Raw genomic sequence first — 26,605 nt, forward strand, 5'->3', positions numbered from 1 at the left:
GTTTCTGTAATTGCTACAATATCCCAGCCACATGTTCCTAACCATGCCCTGAGTTCATCTGCCTTCCCTGTTAAGCCTCTGGCATTGAAATAAGTGCAGTTTAATTTATCAGTCCTACCTTGTTCTCTGTTTTGTCCCTGCCTGCCCTGACAGTTTGACTCGCCTTTGTTCTCAACTGTACCAATCTCAGATTGATCTCTTTCCTCACTACCTTCTTGGGTCCCATCCCCCAACCTTACTCGTTTAAATCCTCCCGAGCAGCTCTAGCAAATCTCCCTGCAAGTATATTAGTCCCCTTCCAATTTATGTGCAATGCGTCCTTCTTACACAGGTCACTTCTACCCCAAAAGAACTTCCAATGATCCAAAAATGTGAATCCTTCTCCCATACATCAGCTCCTCAGCCATGCATTCAGCTGCTCTATCCTTCTATTCCTGCCCTCACTAGCTCGTAGCACCGGGAGTAATCCAGATATTACTACTCTCAAGGACCTCCTTTTTAAATTTCTGTCTAACTCTCTGTAATCTCTCTTCAGAGTCTCAATCCTTTCCCTTCCAACGTTGTTGGTTCCAATGTGTACAATGACCTCCTGCTGGCCCCTCTCCCCTGTGAGAACATTCTGCGCCCTCTCTGAGACATCCTTGATCCTGGCACCAGGGAAATAACACACCATTCAGATTTTTTGCTGCTGGCCACAGAAACGTCTGTTTGTACCTCGGACTAGAGAGTCCCCCTAACACAAATGATCGCGTGGAATCCATCATGCTTTAAGATTACTATCCTGACGTATTCACTGATTTGTTTAACATTTGTTTAAAGATTTTGTTTTAAACAGTGAATGCTGATGTTACTGTAAGAAATCTCGTTTGGAAAAGTTAGCATTGCAAAATACCTACATATGTGATATAATATTCACTGAAAATCCAATGATTAAATACTACTTCTATGCTAACAGATTTTTTTTAAATCATTTACTTCAATGAGTCCTCCCAATTTCTGTACTGGCATTAGCTACAGTACAATCTAATAAAACAAAAATAACAATACAATAGTGTACTAATCATAACTTTTAACAATTTAATCTTTTAGATATACAAAGTAAGTCCAGGCTTCTATAAAGTACAAAGTTAAGAACCTGAAAACAAAACTGTTGATCAACACAATGATACAACAGTTCAAGAAAAGAGTTTAGAATTAACTTTGTTATTCTTTGGCTGTGAATTTTAACTCGTAAAAAGTCAGTTTTTAACGAACAACATTTTGTTTAGTTTATATCTTCATCGTGAACCAAAATTTGCAATTGATATTTGATTTTATCCACTCTGCCATTTTTAAGATGTGAAACAGATGAAGGCAATTTACCTTAAAATTTCTATTCTGCACGTCTTACTTCTGAGTGCATTTGCAATGATCTCTGCTCCTTCATCTTCCAGCATGTTTCCCTCTAAACTGTGAATGAAAGGAAAATTATCATCATCTTGTTCACCTGGTATTTGTGAATATTCTTCAGCTAATGAAATATTCATTCCTGTAGCTGCATTGGGTGAACAACTCAATTTTAGGTAGCTCATTTCTGTTCATGGCCTCCTATGCTTCTCATTGACCCAGGACTGACCCCTGGCTTTATGATAAGGATAGAGGGGGTGATATGCCAGATCATGAGGTTGCAGACTGTAGATGAGTGCAACTGTGCTCCTGCTGATGGCCCACAGTGACTCATGGATGTCCAGTCTTGAGTTGTAGATCACTTTGAAACCTATTCCATTCCCCACAGCAAAATGGACAGCAACCTCAATATGAAAGCAGGGCTGTGTCACCTGAAGGACTAGGTGCTGTTCATTCCTACTGGTATTGAATGTATGTACCTGCTACAGGTAGATTGGTGGGGATGAGGTCAAGTATGTTGTAAGGCCAGTTTTACAGTGGTGGGGTAGGGGGATGGGGTGGTGTTAAGGGAGTTGCAAAGAATGGTAGTTGGCAGTGAGATTTCACAAGGACCAGAGTAAATGTTAAAGGGCAACTCCCTCCTGACTGTGTTACCATCTCTGGAAATGGTGATGGGTGACAGCTGATGGAAGATTTGGTGCCGTCTGTAGGATTTTATCGAGCTGGTCTGTGGAGCAACTCGCAATTTTTACACAAGCTCACTCCTAAGATTAGTAAAGAGGACTTTGCAGGGTTGACTGGGATGGGTGCCCTCTTGTTGTTTTTGACAATGCCGTAATGTCAATCCAGTTTCACTCCTTTTATTATACTTTGTCGCAGTTAGATACAACTGAGTGACTTGCTAGACCACTTCAAGAGGGGAGTAAAGACTCAATGACATTGTTCAGAGTCAATCACATTGCTATGAGTCTGGAGTCACATGTAGACCAGACAAAACAAGGAATGCAGATTTATTTTCCTAAAGGGCATTAATGAGTCAGACTTATTTTCACGGATTTGTTTCCACAAAGCTTTTCATTGTGTCTGGTTACACGTGACAATATATTCAATTCAATTCAATTGTTTTTATGGCATTCGACAATGGTTTTATGGTGACTAAAAGACAAGTTTCTAATTCCAGATTTATTAATTGAACTAATAATTCACTATGTAAGATGGTGGGATTCAAACTTGTGTCCACCAGCATTAGAACTGGGCCACTAACTCCCTGTTGACCTGTAGGAAAAGGTACAGAGAATTGACCTAAGGCTGGGTTCTGAAATTGGGATTTTGAGGAGGTAACAGGCAATGGGGTTTTAGATCAAAAATCCAAAATATCGGGGCTGATAGCACGATTGCCAGTTATGGGTGGAATGCTCATGAAACTAGAGTTTCCAGGCAGAATTATAGGGAGTTAGAGAAATTAGGAACAATAAAATGATTGGCAAATTCAAATTAGAAGGATGAGAATTAATTTGAGGCACTGCTGGATCCGGAGCCAACATGGGAAGAAGGAGTGATGGATCATGGATGAATGCAGGCAGGGGATTTTGCTGAGTTGAAATTTAATGAATTATGAAGCCTACCAGGAGAACATTGGAACAGCCAAACCTATGTGACAGGGGCATGGATGGAAGTTTTAGCAATGGCTGTGTTTGCTGACACCAGCATATGTGAACCATGCGCTGCTTTAAATTACATTGGGGTTGGGTTTGTTGGGGTGGGAATGAGGGGAGACTGGGAGGACCATAGAAAAAGAGTGTCCGCCCACCCACCAAAACTGTCCCATGCACCCTTTCCCCACCACTGAAACCCTATTCAAATTCTTGTGCACAATACTTTTGCATGTGATGTCACACACGAACTACATCTATGTGATGACACTGTATTTGGAACTGTGCACATGCACATTTCTAAATGAGCTCACATGTGTAGTTGCCCTCAGTTGCCAGTGTCAGCAAACATTGCCCTAAAGTTAATAACATTGAAAGTTTTGTACTTAATAAGATAGTATTCGTGACTTCAAGATGTTCCAAGCACTTTGCACCCAATAAAATATGTTTCAAGTGTAGTCACTTGTGATGTGAAAATCTGCCAAACAACTTGAACACAGCAATAAGGTTACAGGCCAGATAATCTTTCTTAATGATGTAACTTGAGGGATAACTATTGACAAGATAGCTTATTTGAATATTAACATGAAATCTTCTAAATCTTCCTGAGAGAGTACACAGGCCTTAGTTTAATGCCGAATCCAAAAGATAGTGCACTATCTGCTATTACGGCAGAAAGTCAGCCTGAAGTATGTGCTCAAAGCTAATCTAGAATCGACTGACTCAGAGATGATAATGTTACACAGCAATAGCTGACATCACAATGAGTGGCTTGCACCACTGTGGCACATAAAGGATCAGCCTCAAGACACACATTTTCAGAGTTTGCTCACAGTCACTTGATAGTTATATACAACCGAAGTTGTTTATGGGACCTGCATGTAACTATGTTAGATCATTTTTCTCTAAACTATGGTAAATACCAGATTAATACAATATATGCAATCAAATATTTTCATTTTTTGTTACTGTTTAAGAAATTTCAATATCAAATGTCTGAATTGTAACAAAAGTAGATATTTTCGGTTTCTAGCTTCTGTGGATTTTTAAAAATATGAATTTGTAATAAAGATTTTAAAATATTAGCCACAATATAAATGTATCAATTGCAGAACAATTCAATTTGAAAACAAAAAAGCAACCTTAATATTTAATGTATGCATATGTCAAGGTTGTTGACAGCATCATTTCAATGTCGAGAGTATGTTGCTGGAAAAGCACAGCAGGTCAGGCAGCATCCGATGAGCAGGAGAACCAACATTTCAGGCAAGAGTTCTTCATCAGGAATTGAGGAGGTGAAGAGATAAATGAGAGGGAGAGGTAGATCTGGGGGGAAGGTAGCTGAGAGTGAAATAGATGGATGGAGGTGGGGGAGAAGATGATAGGTCAGAGAGGAGAGTGGAGTGGATAGGTGGGAAGGAAGATGGACAGGTCGTTAGGGCGGTGTCAAGTTGGAAGGTTGGAACTGGGATGAGGTGGGAGAAGGGTAAGTGAGGAAATTGGTGAAGTCCACATTGATGCCATGTGGTTGGAGGGTCCCAAAGTGGACACATTCTCCTAGCATCATTTAAATGCAATGCATGACACTTTAGTCAACTAATTTAATATTAAACATAAATCTACTAAAGTCTTATTGCTGTATCTTTAAAAGATAAAATGACCAAGTCACCAAAATTCTAGAGCATTCCCAATTCTTCGAGTTCATATATGAAGAACACATTTTAATACCTCAGTGTCTTGACTCTTGAGAAAACAGACTCGAGTCTTTGGAAACCCAAAGGTCCAGCTTTACATCCATCTAATTCTAGTGTTTCAATTGTTGTATGGTAAGACAGAAGGTTTGCAATTGCAGTGCAGTCAGTCACATTCAAAGAGATGTAAGAAAAGTTTACAGTATCACTAGTTTGGGAAGCAACTTGTTGTGTTAAATTTTCATTTGCTGCTTCATAGAGACAATGTGAGGCTGTAAGTTTTTGTCTTTTGTGTGCTGTGTACTTTACAATGTTTTCTGGAGTCAGCGTGTCTTCTTTAGGAACTTCAACTGCAGCAACATTTTTGATAGCATCAAATACTTCCCTATCTTTAACCTGATAATTAGGTACCAATTGCTTCACAAGTTTTCTGTTGCTGAGAGACACCAGGCCAGCAGTGAACCTCAGTACAATCTCAAACACACTGCTTTTTGAACTGAAGGCTTTATGAACATGATTTACTCCAGGTTCATTTGCAGAAATGCAATATAGTGCTGCAAAAAATTCTTGGTGTGTCAAGTGGAAAAATTGCCAAATGTGAGACTGCATCATCTTCAGGCTTTCTTTGGTGAGAATTTTTTTCCAGAAGGAATTTTTGCCTTGAGTGATATTCTTTTCAATATCTTTTGTTGAGAATATTATTGTTTTATTGGTGACTCCATCCCATGCAAGTTGTGCTAATTTAATGATCTCATTTTTGTCTTCATCATCTTCTAAGCAGAAGGACTCAGGGTCTTCTTCCTCATCATTGTTACAGACCAATAAACACTTGGTAAATCTGAGGAACAAATCTGTGATTGTCCTGGGAAAGGAAGACAGCTGAGACCACTTGCCTTTACAGTGAAAGGACTTGTGGAGGTAGAAACACAGAATGTCACAAAATGCAGGAACATAGCAAAGTCCAAATAAGGAATCAATGCTCTTCACCTTTTGAAAGACATGCTCAGCAGCTGTTTTATCCTTGAGACACTTCACAAAGTATGCAGCAATTTCATTTTTGGAAAATCCTAAAATTTCAGCACAACGATTAAAATATGCTTTGTTATCCAAATCAATTGTGGTTGGGCGGGATGTAATAAGGATGGTTGCATTGTGAACAAGGTCTCCCTTTATGATACTTGCAATCAAATGGTTCATGTGTTGAGCAATGGAGATGTGAACTTGTGAATAAATGCCAAAATCAAGAGAGGATTTGAATTCATCCAATCCATCAAATAAAAACAGAATCCTACTGGGCCATTCTAATATCTTTGTGCATACTGCTCTCAGATGAGGGTAACTACGTATAATAAGCTCAGTTAGACTAATTTTCTCCTTGATTGTGTTCAACTCCCGAAAACTGAAATACAGCAGTATATTAAACCCAGAATAAAGTGGTCCACAGGCCCAACTATGAGCGACTTTTTGCATCATAACACTTTTGCCTATTCCTGCCACTCCTTGCACTAGACAGACTCGTGGTGGTTTTTCCCCAGGTGCAGATGGTGAAAGGAGCTGTCTTAAATCAATACGTTCACATGCTGTATAATCCCTGTGTTGTAGGAGTTCATGCTCTGTTTTATTCCTTTCTCGAACATTAAGAATGACTAAACTGGTGAAATGTTCTTGTAGCAAAGGTCTGGAGTTATCAAATGCAAAGTATGGTTTAATTCTCTCCATTTGTGCTTTTATTGTTCCTTTATGAATGGTCACAACTTCAGAGATTTCTGTAATTACAAGAGAAAAGTAATGAGTCATGGTGAAACTTGCATTTTCTCCTATAATGGACAAAGCCCCAGCAAATCTGACAGTGTCACCATACTTAATATAGTACAAATATTGTACATTTACTTAATGAAAACAAATAAAGCAAACTTAATCTTTCTTGCTGCACAAGGTTGATTTATGTTGAATTAAAGAGATTAGTATTTGTGCCTATATGACAACATCTGCTACAGGACTTTGCCCTACAAAAAAGGTTTATCTGAAAACAAAATAATTGGAACCTGAATAATGGAGGCTTACTTGTGTATATAAAGGATTGTAAGGCATCAGATAAATTGTAGATCATTTTAGGAATTCAAATACGTCTTGTAGAAAGATAATAAGGTACCCAATAAACTTGTTTAAACCGTAAAGTACTTCATTCTACAATGTAATAAACACAGTGTGCTATAAAAATGAACACTGGTGCATTCAGTATAAGAAGACAAGACACCATGGAATTGAAAGCTGTCCTTTGTTTAAGTAGCTGATTCTTTCTGATGTACCATGCAGAATAATAATGGCATGGCTTCCATCCAATCTAATCCAGGAATCCATGATGTTTGCAATGTAAATCAATTAGAACTTCGAAAAAAAAATCAAAGAGAATGAAATGTGCAGAATTTTTCAGTGTAAGTGAACTTGATAAAACCGGGCACTACACAAGTTAATGACAATCAGTAGAGTGGAAGCATGCTATTGTGGAGTAGATGGCCTGGATTAGATAGTGACCTGAATGTGAATGGGATAGCTGATGAGGAACATGATGAAAAGACCAATTTAGGAGGAGTGCCTGTAAGTAACTCTGGCTGGAAACTGATGTTGGGAGTTTCCTACTATGATACCCACTTCCAAAACTGGGATGAAAATTGCTCTCTTTAAGTGTGAAGACATCAAACCAAGCAACATCAATACAGATGTGACAATGGGTCCAAGTCTTTCATCAAAATTAGTGAACAGAAACATTAGGATAATCTATATCAATACAGATTTATCTATAATGAGTTTAAATTATGTTCCCATCAATATTAAATAATTTCAAAATCAATGGATCCAAGCTATTAACAATACTAGAATACTAAATGTGGAGATGTCATTTGTTACTAATACCCAAGAACTTATCTTTTACAAATCATGCCTACCTTCAGGGAAATCGGTTATTTGGATTTTTTCATTGGTTCCCTCAAATGAAACAATTGGTAAGTTTTCATGGAGAAGATCAATACTTGGCCTGTCAACTTTGTCAGTGTAGGATTCCAGTAGTGTTGTTATAAACTGTTTTAAACCAGGATAATAGTCTTCTGTGTCTTGCAGTACATTGAGAAAATTAGCACATGATTCCTGACCTCTGTGGCTTAGCATGTCGAGAAGAGTTCGCCCTTTATCAACGTCTGGTTTATCTTTTATTGCATTGTGGTCGTCTTCAGATATTATTTTCTTATTCACTAAAAGGTTTAAAAGTGGCAGTATATTTGGGCTGATGTAATTTACCACTGTTCGACGACCTTCTTCTATAGCATTAATTGCCCAGTCAGCACGCTTCAATTGTGATGGAAAATATCCAGGATCCTCACAAGCACCTGTTAAGAATGTTATAAAATCATTAAAAATCAAACTAAGCTAAATTTTAGAACTAATAGGACCATATTACACAAAATTGACTGACTTATAGTTTTTTTTTCAATTTTGTAACCTACTGCATTAACTTGTCTGGCAATTTTAAATCATGGCTTGAAGTTCTAATTATTTCACAGATTAAGTAATGCAGATACAATATTTATTTCCCAAATAATCATACAAGGGTTGCTATTGTCTATTTTACCTATGTGTGTTTGACCTTTCAGTGAACAGGTATTGGGGTCCCCTTAAATGTTTGAAGCTATTGCTGCTAAAAAGGAGCTACCTCAATCCAGGGAACGTTCTTCTTCCAGAGTAACTCTCAGATACCTCCAATACTGAGTAATGCAATGAATGTGCTAAAGGTTGCTCACAATTACATTATCTACTTCAGGAACTTGTACATATAAGTCGGGGATGTTTGCTGAGTTCTCTGGAACATAGTAGGTAAAAGTCATGGGAAATGGGGTAAATTATTAAAAATAGCTAGTTCTGCCTTTCCTCCAAGGACCCCACAGTATGTAAGTTGCTGGTATTTCAGGATCATAACTTGGAATGGAATATGAAATAATCTTTCTCCTCTCTCTCTTGCATAAGGTATTGACTCTTTGATCAAGTGTAGAACCATGGATGTCTATTGGTTTCTGATACCGGATCCATTCTTTACAATTGAGCAGAGACTGATCTTGCACCATCTGACATTCACACTCGGTGAACGGCAAGGATTGTTGCAAACAATTCAGATGCTGAGGTTAATTTTGGTAGCTCTGTCATGGATAAGCTAATTTTACAAAGGGCTAAAATTTAATTTTAGAACCTCTTACTACTGAAGTAAACAAGTCAAGGGTGTGTTTTCTGATTTGTAAAGTTAGTTTCCAAAATGCTTAGAATACTTGGACAATATTGTAGAATTCTGTGCAGTGGAGCAGCATTTCTGGTTAAGGCAGGGTACGCTCAATCTAAAATCCAGTGGAATTGGCTGCAGATAGAAGATGCTCCCTTTTTGCAGAGTGCCGCATGTTTGCAAACAACAGAATAAGAAGATCAGATCTCAGAAATTCCATCACTTAAACAAGAGTTATGGTTGACTCATTTCAAAACAAAAGAAAAGTGATTGAATTACCTGCTTGACAATTTCTATTTAAAACATAAACTTTGAAAAATAGAAAAAGAAACTATTTTCAGTTGGTTTCCCACAATTTCAAGCAGGTAAAATTTTCATGCTCAGCTTTCTGTACTGGAGTTTTTAATCATAGTGTTCACCATGGGCATTCCCATAAGAGGAACTGGAAGAAGAAATAACAAGGGCTTGCAGGCTAAGGCCACATCACTGGAAAAGGAGGAAAAACTTCCACCAGCACTAGCAAACCATTTCCCTCCAGGTAGTGCTGCATTGTCAATGTCATGTTGGATACTGTGATTGAAAGTTGTCATGATTCGTGCAATCTATCAAGTTGTCCAAAATGGCCCTCTTTGTGAATAAGATGTTCATCCAACTAGTTTAAGTTTCGAACCACACCTTAACCAATTTGAGAAAACAGGCAGAAAGACGTCCAAAAAGCCTTTGCTTGTCACTATAAGATCTTATTTTCATCTTTGAATCCTCTGCAACTGTGAAGATATTGTACACACACACAAAGAGATTGTAGTGAAAGGTAAGGTGGCTTTAAATAGCTTGTCTTGGTTGCTTCGGTGAGGTTACGAAACTTCTTTTCACATTGCAAAGAAGATCTACTTGTAGAAAGAGCAAACCACTATTATGGTAGAATTCTGGGCCCAGCCCCCAACAGAACATCTACAAGCACCACATTTTTAGTGGAAAGTTGAATATGATTTAAATAGAAAAAGATTTCTAAAGGCTGCAGTGCAGAAAAATTTGGGGGTTCTTGCGCATGAATCATAAACAGAAAAAGCTAGTATTCAATCTCATAGAATCCCTACAGAATCGCTATAGTGTGAAAACAGACCCTTTGGCCCAACAAGTCCACACCAACCCTCCGAACAGTAACCCACCCAGATTCATTCCCCTACCCTATATTTACCCCTAACTAATACACCTAACCTACACATCCCTGACACCATGGGCAATTTAGTATGGCTAGTTCACCTAACCTGCACACCTTTGGATGTGGGAGGAAACCAGAGCACCGAGAGGAAACACGGGAGAATGTGCAAACTCCATACAGACAGTTACCCGAGGGTGTTCGGGAAGGGAACTGCAATGTTGGCCTTTATTTCAAAGGAAATGGGAGCATAAAAGTAGGGACAACATGATAAAATTATACAAGTCACTTGTCAGACCATAGCTGGAACACTGAATAGCTTTGATCCCTTAATGGAAGAAAAAGTATACTGTCACTGAAAGGTTCACTCGGTTGATTCTGAGTATGAAGGGGTTTTTTTTATGAGGAGAGGTTGAGTAGGTAGTGCTTGTACTCACTGGAGTTTAGAATAATGACAGTGATCTTATTGAAACATACTGGATTGTTAGGGGTTTTACAGGGTAGATGTGGAGAGAGTGTTTCCCCTTGTGGGAGAATCTCTGACCAGAGGGCATAATCTCAGAGTGATGAGTCATTCTTTTAAGACAGATATGAGGAGGAATTTCTTCTCTCATGGGATAATAAGTCTGTGGGATTCATTATCACAGAGGGTTGTAGAGACTGGGTCATCAGGGCTGGGGAGAACGCGGGTATAGAGTACTGAGTTGAATGATCAGCCATGATCAGCTTGGATAACAGAGCAGGGTCAAAGGCCCCAGTGGCCTACTCCTGCTCCTAGTTTCTAAGTTTCTATATTCAAAGTTGAGATGGACAGATTTTTAACTAGTAAGACAATCAAGGGTTAAAGGGATCGGGTAAAAAGGTAGAACTGAGGAATTATCAGTTCAGTTATTATTTCATGAAATGGTGCAGCATAATTTATAGGCTGAATGTCAACTGCTGTTTCTACATCTTACTCTCTTAAGACTGCCATTAGAAAACATACAGGCCCAGCCCAAGTTCTTTCTCCTGATGTTCATTATCGGTATCTTTGATCTGTCTGTCACTGTTCCTGCTCAGATTTCTTGTTTTTAAGTCAATACACAGATAGACTTTTTAAGCAAGAGCAGTTTTTAACCACAGCCATGCAACAAGATCCAGATCTCACTGCAAATAGTTTTGTCCAACATTTCCTAGTCTCCCTCTTCGCTTTATCTTTTAAAATTGAGAAAAATGTAAGAGCAATGACCTGACAATTGTTAAAACTTTTGTTTCCAGAAGAACCATTAGGTGCTTTGAAATTTTGAGACCAAATTAGTTTCAACAAATTGCTTAGCTTACAAAATAATTTACCCTTCAATTACCACTAGTTTTGTATAAAATCAGGAAAATGTTGAGAGAAATCTGCTTGCTGGAAGCCTGTTAATTTAGCCACACGTTCGCTCATCACGTTTAAAGGCTGCTCTTCGAATCATTCCAACAAGAACATACTTTGTTTCTCTCTATTGCTGGACACTTTCACTGTTTATTCTCTTTACTACAACTAAATTTCTGCTCATTGGACAAAGAAAATCACATTAAGATTGTTGACATGGGTAAAAGGAGCAGCAAATGAGCTACTAAAACTTTAAACTTAGCAATCGAGTCAATATTCTGAGGCCCTGACAGTACCTTCTGTTCACTTTATTTGGGACATATTGGCAACAAATTTTCAAATACACCGTAAATGTCATAGTGTGATGTTAAGAGATGAGTGTACAAGGTATCTGCATAACATTTCTTTGACCATTATATTAAGTAAATAATTTACCCATGTAAAATAAGTTATTGCCCTGCCTTCCATGATGTCTACTAACTCCATTCCTGCCTCAGTTTATTTGCTGCTGAAACAGTCAACCATGCTTTTGTTACCTCTAGCCCTGACCTATCCAAAACTCTCCTGATCGCCTCCCATATTCCATCCTTCATAAGCTTGACCTCATCGAAACTCTGGTGCCCATATCCTAACATACAATAAGTCCTGATTATCCGTCAGCCCTGTGTTTGCTGACCTATATTGACTTTTAGTCCCACAATGTCTCAATTTAAAACTCTAATACTTGTTTCAAACCTGTCCATGATCTTCCTGCTCAATATTGCTGTGCACTTCTCCAGACAAACCTTTACAATTCCCAGACTATTCTAATTCTGGCCTCCTGTGCATCTCCAACTTTAAGGGTTCCACCATTGGTGATCTGCTGCCTTAGTCCTAAAGCTCTGAAACTCTCTATCTTAACCTGCCTGCCTCTCGATTTCGTTCTCTCCTACCATACACAGCTTAATTCTTCACTCTGTGCCCAAGTTTTTGGTCAACTGTCCTAACATCTCCTACTATCTCAGAATCAAACTTCGTAATGCTCCTGTGAAGTGGCTTGGAAAATTTTATCATGTTAAATGTTTTACGTTAAGTGTCAGTTGTACCTGTTATTAAAATATTAGACAGAGGAATTAAGTTAAATATGTGAAGTCTTGTCTGCTAATATTACGCACAATAATATGAAGGCTATCATATGCATAGCTATGTACTGTCAAAGAATTCCTATTTTGTTATTTAATCAATTTTGACACTGACTAATACAATTCTAATTTTATTATGCAGTAAAATAAATGTAACTCACCTTTGGTTTCCAAAGCAATAACTTTTGAAATACTGTGTTTCAGAGCATCATGCTGGACTTCAAAAGAATATATCAGCTTTCTTTTTGTAGCTTCTGTATTTCTGAAGGTGAGCTGAGATACTAAACTGTATGCTCCACTTCCTTTGTGATTTTCTAAAGACATGGCAATGTCATGTTCTCCTTCCGTGAAGTACATTGTTTTGTCTTGTTCACTCTGATAATAATCCCCGATTTTTCTGTATTCCAATTGTTTTACAGATGATGAGGTGCTGTTCCATTTACTGATGAGAACTTTCTGGAAGTTACCCTCTTCCTCTCTGTACCAAGAGACTTTGACAGCTTTCGGCTTGAACCAGAGAACTGCACAAGCCAGAGAGACTGAATCATCTGTATGGAAATAGTTTGGTTTGATGATGTCTGTCACTTTTGGAGCAACTGAAAAAAAGAACAAAGAGGAACAGAATCTCTTAAACAAACTGCCATTCTTGTAATGTGCTGCATTGATCATTTTCCTAGCTTTTGAACTTATTTTTATGCACCATTTTCTTTGGGTAGGTGCTCGAAGATATTCTTTGTAAGCAAATGCATTATATTGTATCAATTGTATGATGTAAACCAATGTATTAGTTACATTTGTATTGTATTCCAACAAAAGCAGCCAGGTGGACCTCAGAATATGAGTTCCCTGATTGGGGCTGCTAATCTGGTCCAATCAGGGTGCCCTGGCTGACACTGAGAGCTGGCTCTGAGGGAGCTGGATCAATGTCAAGGGCTCTCCATGTGTAAATAAAGGGTGACTTGGTCACGGGAGACTGGCCTCTGTGGAGTTTGTTCAGTAATCACTTTTAAACACATAACTGTGTTATTGTGTTTTCCCCAGCAATGAATGTGAACTGGTTGTGAAAGAGTTCTATTGGTGAAAGCTTGTCTCATCGTGGTGAAATTGGACAGCCATGAAAGAAAGAAGACAGTTTCTGGGCTAACCATGCTATTGGAATTAATACACAACATACTTGGAAATGTCAGGCCAGGTCCCTGAAATGGAGATTTGTCACAGATGCCTTGTTGATCTTGACAATGAACACTCAGACAGGTGCCAATATGTTTTTTTCACCCCAAGGTACAAGTTGATTAGGTTGCAGCTAGAGTGTTTTCTGCAATTCTGGAATCCACAATATAGGAGGGATGCTATTGCACTGGAAAGACTGCAGAGGAGATTTACCAGGATCTTGCTTGGGCTGGAGAATTCGAGTCATGAACGGTTATGAGATTGGCCGGGATTTTTTTTCTTTGCAGCAAAGGAGACTGGTGGTTGGTGGGGGTATGATTGAGATTATAGAAGTATGGAGTCATAGATGTGGTAGATCGAAAGGAACATTTACCCTTGATGCAAGAATCAATGACAGGTGGCATAGATTTATGGTATGGGGCAAGAGGTTTAAAGGAGAAGTGAGGACATTTTTTTCCACTCAGGGAGTGATGAGAATCTGCAACTCACTTCCTGTAAGGGTAGAGGAGGCAGAAACCCTCACATCATTCGAGACATATTTAGATGTGCACTTGCAATGTGAAGAGAAAGTGAGGACTGCAGATGCTGGAGATCAGAGCTGAAAATGTGTTGCTGGAAAAGCGCAGCAGGTCAGGCAGCATCCAGGGAACAGGAGAATCGACGTTTTGGGCATAAGCCCTTCTTCAGGAATGAGGAAAGTTCCTCATTCCTGAAGAAGGGCTTATGCCCGAAAGGTCGATTCTCCTGTTCCCTGGATGCTGCCTGACTTGCAATGTGAGGCATAGTAGACTATTGGCCAAGAGCTGGAAAATGGGATTAGGAAAGTTAGATACTCATTTTTGACCAGTGCAGACTCGATGGGCTAACGTGCCTTCTTCTGTGCTGTAGGCCTTTGACACTATGATGCTAATGTCACATTCATTGTTAACATAGTTCTGGAAGACAACCCGTACTGAGAGCAAGATATGATGACGTGGAGGTGGTCCCAGCACAGCCATGATAGGATTAACACTAGAATCAGAGTTGAGAGTGTGTTGCTGCAAAAGCACAGCTGGTCAGGCAGCATGCGAGGAGCAGGAAAATCAACGTTTTGGGCCGGTGCCCTTCATCAGGTCCAGCTCGAAACGTTGATTTTCCTGCTCCTCGGAGGCTGCCTGACCTGCAGTGCTATTTCAGCACCACACTCTCAACTCTGATCTCCAGTATCTGCAGTCCTCACTGTCTCCTAACAGTAGAATCAGATAACCCAATTTAAGACTTTGCCTTATTTGCCATGGGGCAGGATCAGAAGTGCATATAAAGACAGACCAAATAAATCAGCTTTGCTAGCCAAAAACTGGGTTCTTTGAAAGAGGAAGGGTAGACTGATCATCCATCAAAAAGATATGCCAGGAGTTTCAAGGAGCTCTGACCACCTGAGATAAACCCTAGCTTACTAGTGCCTGGGTCATTAGGGGTATGTACAAATTCATATACTACATCTTATAGATTAAATAAAGGCATTCTACACAAGTGGAACAGGATCTAATTTTCTATGCCATTTCAATGCCTACAGTGAAACCCACAAAAATGTGTCTTATGACTGGGTCCCTTTCCCTTATATCTTCAACTAATCTAAATGGTTAACAACTTTCAATCCCAATGGACAAAAATTGATTTATCTTCTGAAATTCAGGATTTAAGCAGTAAAAAAAGAAACCAAATTTCAAAGCAGGATTGAGAACCCAAAATGTGAATATTTTCCAGGCCTCATCTCAGTAATCCTCAGCTATTTTTAAAAATAAATGCCTGAATTGGGCAGGAGATATTCTCAGTGTCCAATTGGCTGCAATGAAGATCTCTATGAGGTGGGAACGGTCAGCCTGATATCAGCAGCAAATGTTGACAACAGCAATACTCAGGTCTGTCGCATTCTAAAGAGCAGGTAGCTCTTTAGAGGGTTAGCTTGCCTTAATAGAAGGAATGTAGACGTGCAGCCAAATGCAGATAATACCCATGCCACTGCCCCACATGCCCTGCACAAACACTTTTAAGTCAATGTAAGTACATTTTCAGGTCTCCCCACTATGAACTGACAGCTGGTTATTACATGCATCAGATTGTTCAGGTTCACTGGACTTCCTTTTGAAAATGACAGTGCTATCCTCCCTGCCTCTAAAGGAGCTTAATGTTATTTGGAGATGAGATGCTTCCAGATTCTCTCTTCTCTGCTTTCACTCCTAAAAATAGCAACCTGTCCCTGAAGTGTCAGGATCCAGAGAGAATCCGTGAATGTGATTTTAATATCATTGCTACACAAGGTCCTGATCCCACTGGGAATTGAAAAGTGAGAAAGTGTCAGCATAAAAAAAACCCATCAGGAATGTATAGTTGAATGCTGTGGATGATAAAAATAATTACAATCTATGGTACCAGAAACAGCAAGATATAGTACTATCTTTAAAAATGATTTATATTATAATATCTTCTACCTTACATCATTGATAGAGCATCACTCTTACATGAACTGCTGAGGGGGCCAACACCTTTTAGGGAAACTAGAAATGGAAATGTGTTGCTGGAAAAGCGCAGCAGGTCAAATGCCCATTAAATTCAGTCTTGCCAAATTCACCCCATTCCCAAAATACCAAGTTCCAGAAAGTCTGATCATTTACCTTTTCCTTGATTGTTGCAAAAAATAAATGTCCAAAAACAAATGGCCATGGTGATCACAAAGGTTAGAAGAAAAGTGAACAATGTTCCTGATCTTATTCTTGGGTTGGATCCTAGAGAAATGCAAGACCAAAGACGTGTTAGTGTTGATTTAGCCAACACAGACAAACAGCAGTGAATAACTAGGATTCATCACAGGAAACAGAAAAGTTCTCACAACACAGTATAAGGCAGCATTACACCTGACGAATCGTAAACCTCCTTTATTGATAAATGAAGCAGTGGCCCCTCTTCTGTTTATAATCTCTGGTGAATAGCCCAAATATTTTGTAAGTCAAATGGCCTTACTATAGTCCATCTAATATATTAGATAAGCTTGAAATTTTTAAAATGTATTTCAGAGGACACCCATTAGTGGAATTCTTTCAGTAGAAATAGAAACGTGAAATGTGTGACAGTTCTGCATCTGCACAGCAATTTAGATTGTGATGTCAGTAAGAAAATAATTACTTATTGATTCAACATTCTACTCAGTCCCGCTCTGCACCCAAGATACACTACACCTAAAGTCTGTTTAGAAAATAAAATTTTTCATCTTTTTACCCTGAGGATCCAAAGCTGGCTTTATCAAAGTCTGCGTTTTACGGATATGAGGAGTGCAATTTGGTGATCATAATAAAAGCCATATGTTGATGAGTAGTACTATGACAATGAGATGGAAAAGAACTGCTTTGCTAGCGGTTAGAAAAAAAAAGTCATTTTTAACTGTTGGGCAACATAGATTAGATTAGATTACTTACAGTGTGGAAACAGGCCCTTCGGCCAAGAACTGCTTTGCTAGCGGTTAGAAAAAAAAAGTCATTTTTAACTGTTGGGCAACATAGTTAGCACTGCTGCCTCACAGTGCCAGAGACCCAGGCTTGATTCCAGCCTTGGGTGAGTGTCTGTGTGGGGTTGTACATTCTCCCTGTATCTGAGTGGGTTTCTGCTGTTTGCTCTGGTTCCCTTCCACAGATGTGCAGGTAAAATGGACTGGTCATGCTAAATTGGCCTATTGTGTCGAGGGATGTGCAGGCTAAGTGGGTTAGCCATGGGAATTGCATGGTTACAGGACTAGGGTAGGCAGGTGGGTCTAGGGTGGGGTGTTCTGAATATCGGTGCAGGCATGATGGGCCAAATGGCCTCTTGCACAGGGTAGGGATTCTATGTCTCTGTATTTAAACATTTAGGCATGCAACAGAAAGGGTTATTTTGGCTTGTATGTAAGATCCGCTACCAAACCCTGAAAAGGATTTGTAATAATAGAGGCTCCAAAGAGTAATTTTCCACTCTACACTGATACCATTGAGGGAAAGCCAATTTCATGCAGACTTCATTGATAAATCCTCTGGAATACACACAAAAAACAACTGTGACTTGGGGTAAATAGCAAAAATGTTCATTTCCATATTTTGACCAAGGAACAAAAGAATCCACTTTAAAACTTCCACATAAATTAGATTGTTTACTAGACATAATGGAAGATTATTGCTTTGTCATCCTGTAATTTTCAAATGAATTTGTGTGAAAGTCTGGCAGTATTTCTATTCAACTATCCCTCTGAAATGTGAAAAACCTTCATAAATGCTCTGCAATTTAAAAGAACACGTAAGCAGAGAACAATCTGAATGATGAAACAAATCTGTGACAAAATTAAAATCTGGCAAAACTTTTTATAATGAATCAATATTTATACTTGAAGGAACCAAATAATGTCTGTTACTTATAATGATCCATCTGTTGTATGGCTCTCTTATACAAATTCAAGCCAAGACCCCCAAAGTGGAAAAATAGAATTCATGTCATATTAGAATTGAGAAGTGTATCATGCTATTTCCTAGATATCATTCTCTTTTAACTACTTACCCTTGATTGTCAAACTAACAACTTTTTGTACAGGTATCTTTAAAGCTTCATGAATAACTTTGCAGACATAGGAAGCCCCATCATCTGTTTGAATGCCTTTGATGATAAGGAACGAAAGCAGATTAAATGTCCCATCTTCATTTTGTTGAGGTGATCCTGTAACCGCTCTTGATGTAACATCAAGTTGGTTTTCACTGTCTTGTGAGCCACTTTTTAACCAAAAGATAGAATGATTTTTTGGATAAAAGTTTTTCATCTCACAAATGATTACTTTGTCTTCACCAGGTTCAATTACAATGTTTACAGTGTTCACTGAAACTGTAGGAGGTGCTACAAAGACACAAGGAAAAAGGATAAATATATTATTTTTATTAGCATTATTGGCATTACTTTACAATACATCATAACAATGTTAGCCAATGCAGCCCCTCAAACCTATTCTCCTATTTAATTAGTTCAGTGTTGGTCTGTGATTTAACTCCCAATTTATTCTTTGTCTCATATACCTCAATAATATTGCTCAATGAAAGTCCAGCTATCTCAGATTTAAAATTATTATTTTACTGAGTGCAAAAGTGAGCTAAAAATTCAATCATAATTTGCATGAAGTAGGATTTCCTAATTGGACTTCTGAACAATCTGGCTCTGATTTTGGATAATACTCCCTCCCCCATCAGTGGAAATGACCTCTCCCTAGTGGTCATATCAATGCCCATGACATCTTGAATTTTTGATGTTTGTATAATCTGTCTTTTGTAATTTATTGCTTGCAGCTCAGATCTTCTGACAAATACACTCAATACTCTCCCAAGACATCTGGTTTTCACTTACAGCAGATACTAATGATTATGGATCACTTTTGGGTTTAATTAAACTGTAGATTCAACACCCATTCTTTACATATTTCAGTATTTAATAGCAAGTGGAGAAGAAATTTTGTTTAATTTGTTCAACACTTTTGATGGAAGTTATTGACCTCCAGGTGAACTCCACCGATACAGTCAAACTTGTTATTTCCAACATTTTCTATTTCTACTTTAAACTTCTAGCAGCTTCAGTACTTTCTTTTGGTTTAGTAAAAAGCATTCTCAGGTTGACAATTTTGAACTTGGATGGTCAAATGTCAGGCTTCAGTATTAAAGCTGTGTTCTGGAAATGGTGACAAAGCCAAGAATATTGTATTCTGGAAAACAGGTCATTTTGACTTATTGATTTATGTCCACGAGGTATGAAACTGCACTGTTCAGTTATTTGAAGAAAGGATCTACAATTGGCCATCAGGGATAGTAAATGCTTCACCCCAATAGTTCAGTTTGCTGAATGTAAACAAAATCAATCCAACTCACATTATTGCTTCTGTTTTTTTTCTAACTTGCAAGACAGATTAGAGTAATTTTTCAGATATTGCACCGAAGCTAAATAAAATATCTACTCTATCTCTTAAATAAGAAACACAATGGTCTGTATTTTGTGGCATCAGCAAAGCACCAGCATTCACCTTTGACTTTCATGAAAGTTATGCACAAAAATCTTCCAATTTCTGTGGCAATTTCCTTTTCCAAGGTCAGTTTTATTGTTGGTACCAAGCCAAAGTGTCTCAAAGCATCAAGCAACAGTGGATGTGATCGATTTGGATTTCCAGAAGGCCTTTGACAAGGTGCTGCATAGGAGGCTGCTAAATAAGGTAAGGACCAAAGGTGTTGGAGACAAGGTCCTGGCATGGGCAGAGGATTAGCTGACTGGCAAAAAGTAGAGTAGAGATAAAAGGGTCTTTTCTAGCAGGGCAGGCAGTGATTAGTAGAGTTCTGCAGAGGTCAATGTTGGTATCACAACCATTCATGTTATACATTAATGATCTGGTTGAAGAAACTGAGGGCACTGTTGCTTAGTTTGCAAATGACACAAAGATAGTTGGAGGGACAGGCAGTGTTGAGGAAGCAGGGAGGCTTCCGAAAGAGTTGAGGAGAAAGTGACGACTGCAGATGCTGGAGATCAGAGCTGAAAATGTGTTGCTGGAAAAGCGCAGCAGGTCAGGCAGCATCTAAGGAACAGGAGAATCGACGTTTCGGGCATAAGCCCTTCTTCAGGAATGAGGAAAGTGTGCCCAGCAGGCTAAGATAAAAGGTAGGAAGGAGGGACTTAGGGAGGGGCGTTGGAAATGCGATAGGTGGAAGGAGGTCAAGGTGAGGGTGATAGGCCGGAGTGGGGTGGGGGCGGAGACCGCCCCTCCAACCGCCACCAGGGCAGAACCCCACTGGTCCTCACCTACCACCCATCAACCTCCATATACAGCGTATCATCCTCCGTCATTTCCGCCACCTCCAAACGGACCCCACCACCAGGGATATATTTCCCTCCCCTCCCCTATCAGCGTTCTGAAAAGACCACTCCCTCCGTGACTCCCTCGTCAGGTCCACACCCCCCACCAACCCAACCTCCACTCCCGGCACCTTCCCCTGCAACCGCAAGAAATGCAAAACTTGCGCCCACACCTCCCCCCTTACTTCCCTCCAAGGCCCCAAGGGATACTTCCATATCCGCCACAAATTCACCTGCACCTCCACACACATTATCTATTGCATCCGCTGCACCCGATGTGGCCTCCTCTATATTGGGGAGACAGGCCGCCTACTTGTCTCTCTGTATGTCAATGCTCCTAAGGATTCTGTCCTTTATTGCATAATTCACAGCTGAATTTGATCTTCCAAAATGCATCAACTTGCATTTGTTTGGATTAAACTCCATCTGCCATTTCTCTGCCCAAATCTGCAATCTATCTATATCCCACTGTATCCTTTGACAATCTTCTTCATGGTCTGCAACTCTACCAATTTTGGTATCAATAAACAATATAGGCAATAGGTGCAGGAGTAGGCTATTTGGTCCTTTGAGCCAACACCACCATTCATTATGATCATGGCTGATCATCCACAATCAGCATCCTGTTCCTGCCTTATTCCCATAACCCTTGATTTCACTATCTTTGAGAGCTCTCTTTCTTGAAAGTATCCAGAGACTTGCCCTCCACTGCCTTCTGGGGCAGAGTATTCCATATATCCACCACTCTCTGGGTAAAGAAGTTTCTCCTCAACTCTGTTCTAAATGGCCTACCCCTTATTTTTAAACTGTATCATCTGGTTCTGGAAACATACTTCCTGCCTCCAGAGTGTCCAATCCTTTCATAATCCTGTACGGCTCAATCAGATCCCCTCTCATCCTTCTAAACTCAAGTGTCTACAAGCCCAGTTGCTCCAATCTTCCTACATATGATAGTCCCACAATTCTGGGAATTGACCTCGTGAACCTACGCTGCACTTCCTCAATAGCCAGAATTTCCTTCCTCAAATTTGGAGACCAAAACTGCACACAATACTCCAGGTGCAGTCTCACCAGGGACCTGTACTGCTGTAGAAGGACCTCTTTACTCCTATAGTTAATTCCTCTTGTTATGACGGCCAGCATGCCATTAGCTTTCTTCACTCCCTGCTGTACCTGCATGCTTGCTTTCATTGACTGATGAGTAAGAGCACTTAGATCTTGTTTTACTTCCCCTTTACCTAACTTGACCCCAATTAGATAGTAATCTGCCTTTCTGTTCTTGCCACCAAAGTGGATAACCACTGATTTATCCACATTAAACTGCACCTGCAATGCATCTGTCCACTCACCTAGCCTATCCAAGTCACCCTGTATTCTCATAACATCCTCCTCACATTGCACCCTGCCATCCAGCTTTGTGTCATCAGCAAATTTGCTAATATTACTTTTAATATATTGTAAACAGCTGCAATCCCAGCACTGAACCTTGTGGTGCCCTACTGGTCACCGCTGGTCATTCTGAAAAGGACCCGTTTATCACTGCTCTTTGCTTCCTGTCAGCCAACCAATTTTCAATCCAAGTCAGTATTTTGTCCCCAATACCATGTGTCCTAATTTTGCTCACTAATCTCCTATGTGGGACTTTATCAAAGGTTTTCTGAAAGTCCAGGTACACTACAAACACTGGGTCTTCCTTGTCCATCTTCATGGTTACATTCTCAAAAAACTCTGGAAGATTAGTCAAGCACAATTTCCCCTTTGTAAATCCATGCTGACTCTGGCCTATCCTGTTACTGCTATCCAAATGAGTTGTTATTTCATCTTTTATAATTGACTCCAACATCTTTCCCACCACTGATGTCAGGCTAACAATTCCCTGTTTTCTTTCTCCCTCCTTTCTTGACAGGTGGGACAACATTTGCCACCCTCCAATCCATAGGAATTGATCCTGAATCTATAGAACATTGGAAAATGATTACCAATGTGTCCATGATTTCTAGTTAAGTACCCTGGGATGCAGATCATCAGATCCCAGGAACTTATCAGCCTTCAGACCTAATAGTCGATCCCGCCTAATATAAATATAAATTCCCTTCAGTTCATCCATTATCCTAGGTTCTTCAGCCACCAATACATCTGGGAGATTGCTTGTTGCTTCCTCAGTGAAGACAGATCCAAAGAACCTATTCAACTCTTCTGCCATTTCCTTGTTCCCCAGAATAAATTCACCCATTTCTGTCTTCAAGGGACCAATTTTAGTCTTAACCTTTTTTTTTCTATTCACATACCTAAAAAAACTCTTACTATCCTCCTTTATGTTTTTGGTCAGTTTGCCTTCGTACCTCACTTTTTTTCTCCACATATTGCCTTTTTAATTATCCATTGTTGCTCTTTAAAAAGTTTTCCAGTCCTTTGACTTCCCACTCATCTTTGCTATGTTATACTTCTTCTCTTTTATCTTTATACAGTGCTTAACTCATCCACAAACTTACTAATCAGACCACCTACATTTTCCTCCAGATCATTTACATATGCTTACATTTATTTACATAACAAGCATGTTAGCATTGATTTCAAGAGGGCTAGAATAAAAGAGGGACGTATTGCTGAGGATGTAAAAGGCTGTGGTCGTATCGTATTTGGAATATTGTGAGCTGTTTTGGGCCCGTATCTAAAGAGGTATGTGCTGGCCTTGGAGTCACTCCAGAACAAGTTTACAAAACTGATCCCGGGGATGAAGGGCTTTCCATATGAGAAGCAGTTGAAGACCCTGGCTCTGTAATCAATGGAGTTTAGAAGGCTGAGGGGGGAATCTTATTGAAATTTACAGAATACTGAGATAACTGGAAAGAGTGGACATGGAGAAGATCTTTCCATTAGTAGGAGCGACTGGGACTCAAAGGCACATGCTCAGGGAGAAGGGATTCCTTTAGAACTGAGATGAAGATGAAGTTCTTTAGCCAGAGGGTGGTGAATCAGTGGAATTTGTTGCTGCAGAATGCTGTGGAGGCCCAGTCATTGAGTCTATTTAGGAAAGTGATTAGAAAAGGGATCAAGGGTCATGGGGACAAGGCAAGAGAATAAGCTGAGAATTGTACCAGCCATGGTTGAATAGCAGAGCAAACTCGATGGGCCAAATAATCTAATTCTAGTCCCATATCTTATGGTGTTCATGGCAATGCCTCAACCAATTAGCACCCTTGTTCTCATGCACTATAAGCTGTTTCAAAACAAAGATGCTGGAGATCTGAAACAAAAACAGGAACAAAAATTGCTCAAGAATAGCAGCAGGTCTGGCAGCATCTGTGGGAAGAAAGCAGAGTTAACATTTCAAGTCTGAACTGTGAGTAAATGTTTAAACAAAAATGGTATTTATGCGGTGGAGGGGTAAGCAGATAGATGGAGATGAAACCTAGAGAGAGAGAGAGAGAGATGTGAAAGGGGTAGATAAACAGGGAGATAATGGATAGCAGGCCGGGACAGCGGCATTATAATGTATACATTCCATATCAATGGTGTATTTTCTCTCTCTGGTTTGACAGTGCTTACATATAAAATTGTCATATTTCTATTTTAAAACAAAGCAGACAAGGCAATGTGCTGTCAGATGCAAACTATAAGTCACAGCAAATGATTAGGTCTGAACCATAGCCTCAGATGGGCAAACCTTTCTGTGCCAGTTCCAATCTTTGCATTTGCTTTACGAGTCGTTATTATGACCACTTTGAGTCATCAGGCCTATTTTTATGGCCAGATTTAAATGTATGCACACTAGAAAGTAGGCTGGGAGCCTAAACATTCATCATTATGACAAACATTACTTTGGTATTAAAAGACATTATCCAGCTAAAGACAACACTGCGTGGTTCTAGAACAAAACTTCTAATAGGATTGAAACACACAAAAATAGTCTTGGTGGGTTATCTTCTCTTTTCTTGCCCACTGTGGGAGGGAGCACATCTCAGCTTCTATAGGGATCTCATCACAAGACACCAATCTTCCATGCACCTCCCCAGCCCACATGGTGCTTAGTTTAATGTTGAAACTAGAACATAGAACATTGAACATAGAAGAATACAGCGCAGTACAGGCCCTTCGGCCCTCGATGTTGCGCCGATCCAAGCCCACCTAACCTACACTAGCCCACTATCCTCCATATGCCTATCCAGTGCCCACTTAAATGCCCATAATGAGGGAGAGTCCACCACTGCTACTGGCAGGGCATTCCATGAACTCACGACTCGCTGAGTAAAGAACCTACCCCTAGCATCTGTCCTATACCTACCTCCCCTTAATTTAAAGCTATGCCCCCTTGTAACCATATGACAATGAAACCATCTGAATGGGACAGTGCTGAATGTTTAATTGGCAGCAATACAATATCTACAGTATAAATTTCTCCTGTCACTAATGTTGCTGTGTTACAGTCAGCAGTACATTTTGGTGCCACTGAAATGGGTGTTGCTGTGGAGTTTACTGTTAGTACTAATTTCTGGAGCGTAAGGAGAAGGCTGAGTCTACTCAGTATGTAGACTGTAATTAGAAAACAGTTAGCTCTTAGTTTTGTATCTTACTGAGGCTTAGAGATAACCTGCAGTGCAATTTGTTTCAAAATGGAAAACATGTCTATAAAATCATCCTCCAAAAGCTGCACAAAATGTTGCATACTTGCATTTGTTATCTATTTGTTGGATTTGGAGTCAATAACAATTCTATATTTTGGAGTAACCAAAGTTATTGTACCTTCGAGTGAAATGGCAGATGAAGTGAAGGAGTACAGAGTGGATGCTGAGTCGTTCACTAGTGCTACAGCTGGACACGAATCCACGAAGTAAACATATCCACTTAAGTGGATGGTAGGGTGAGGGGGTTAAAGCAAGGAGCAATCCCTTAGCCTGAAAAGTGAGGCCTGAAGTGTCCTTGATATTAAATCTCTAATTTGCTATTTGACCCTATTTGCTATCCAGCTAATAAATTGTTGGACAGTACAAATGAGGTTGCAGTGGTAAATGGTGGAGAGCAGCGGGAAATAGCAGCCCCATATTCTTTGAATGCTCCCTTGTCCCTCCCACTCTGCATTCAAGTAATTATGTTTTTAAATCCTTACCTTGTTGGCTCCAGCTTTATCGAAAGTCCCTTTAAAGGACACTAAAGGTTATGAGCATACTTTTATTTTTTATTACATCTTATTAAAGAAGGCTTCAAAGTACTTCACTGGGGGTCTCAGAGCACAGTCAGCAGCCAGCTGTCAGGATTATTATCTCAATACTGTACTACAGAGGAAGTTCTCTGAGATTCCCCCGAGTTCAGCCTGGAGCTGCTGAGCCACAGCACTGCAGATTCAGCAAAAAATTGTCAAATCTGGTAATGCTCGTCAAGAATTCAATATCCTTGGAAAGAAAGGATTCATTTGTGTACAGAACCTGGACTGTTCTGTGCTGCTGTTTGTGTGATTGTACTAAGTCTTGTCTTCCCAAGCCCACTGTTTATTTTTGGTCAGAGAAAGTGTCCCTTTACAATTACTTTCAAAGGACATGCCTTTTAAAACTTTCAGCTCAAAACTCAGTTTCTAATTAACACTGACCAGCTTTTTATAATTTTTGACTTCCTAATCCATTCTTTAATTCTCTCCTGGTTTACCCCTCTCGTGCACTGTTGCTAATAGGTGGACTGTGTTCTAATTCTTTCTTCTCCTCTTCCAAATTAGTGGGTATATTGACGTGGAAAAAAATGTTCAGATGAAGGAAGGCTATTTAGCTTGTGAAAGGATATACCTTTTCATGGATGCATTAAACTTTGCTTCCCACTATCCTGTAGAATGGACATTTGTTCATGCTCGGGACAGGAAAATACTTGGTACCCACCTGCAATGATGTGGCAGCACATTTTTCTTGCACCCAAGTTGACAGTTCACCAGGAAAGCTGTTGAAAA

The 26,605-nt window shown here is 39.6% G+C and overlaps 1 protein-coding gene across 4 annotated transcripts in view; it reads right to left on the reverse strand.

Annotated features, from left to right (window-relative positions):
* The window catches only part of LOC122558376 (NLR family CARD domain-containing protein 3-like), a 44,021-nt gene that overhangs the window by 12,110 nt on the left and 5,306 nt on the right, over positions 1-26,605 (reverse strand). For 2 of the 4 annotated variants that reach the window (XM_043706882.1, XM_043706881.1), the window contains exons 3-8: positions 18,355-18,684; positions 16,452-16,562; positions 12,789-13,223; positions 7,675-8,112; positions 4,767-6,495; positions 1,363-1,449 (exon numbers count right to left, since the gene is read on the reverse strand). In XM_043706882.1, coding sequence (XP_043562817.1) covers positions 1,363-1,449; positions 4,767-6,495; positions 7,675-8,112; positions 12,789-13,223; positions 16,452-16,562; positions 18,355-18,684 — 3,130 coding nt within the window. Of the gene's footprint in view, positions 1-1,362; positions 1,450-4,766; positions 6,496-7,674; positions 8,113-12,788; positions 13,224-16,451; positions 16,563-18,354; positions 18,685-19,852; positions 20,258-23,771; positions 23,897-26,605 lie in introns of those variants that run through there. The other 2 variants (XM_043706884.1, XM_043706883.1) reach the window with 2 other exon arrangements.

Source organism: Chiloscyllium plagiosum, chromosome 17, assembly GCF_004010195.1.
Source record: "Chiloscyllium plagiosum isolate BGI_BamShark_2017 chromosome 17, ASM401019v2, whole genome shotgun sequence".
In the NCBI taxonomy this organism is placed as follows: Eukaryota; Metazoa; Chordata; class Chondrichthyes; order Orectolobiformes; family Hemiscylliidae; genus Chiloscyllium; species Chiloscyllium plagiosum.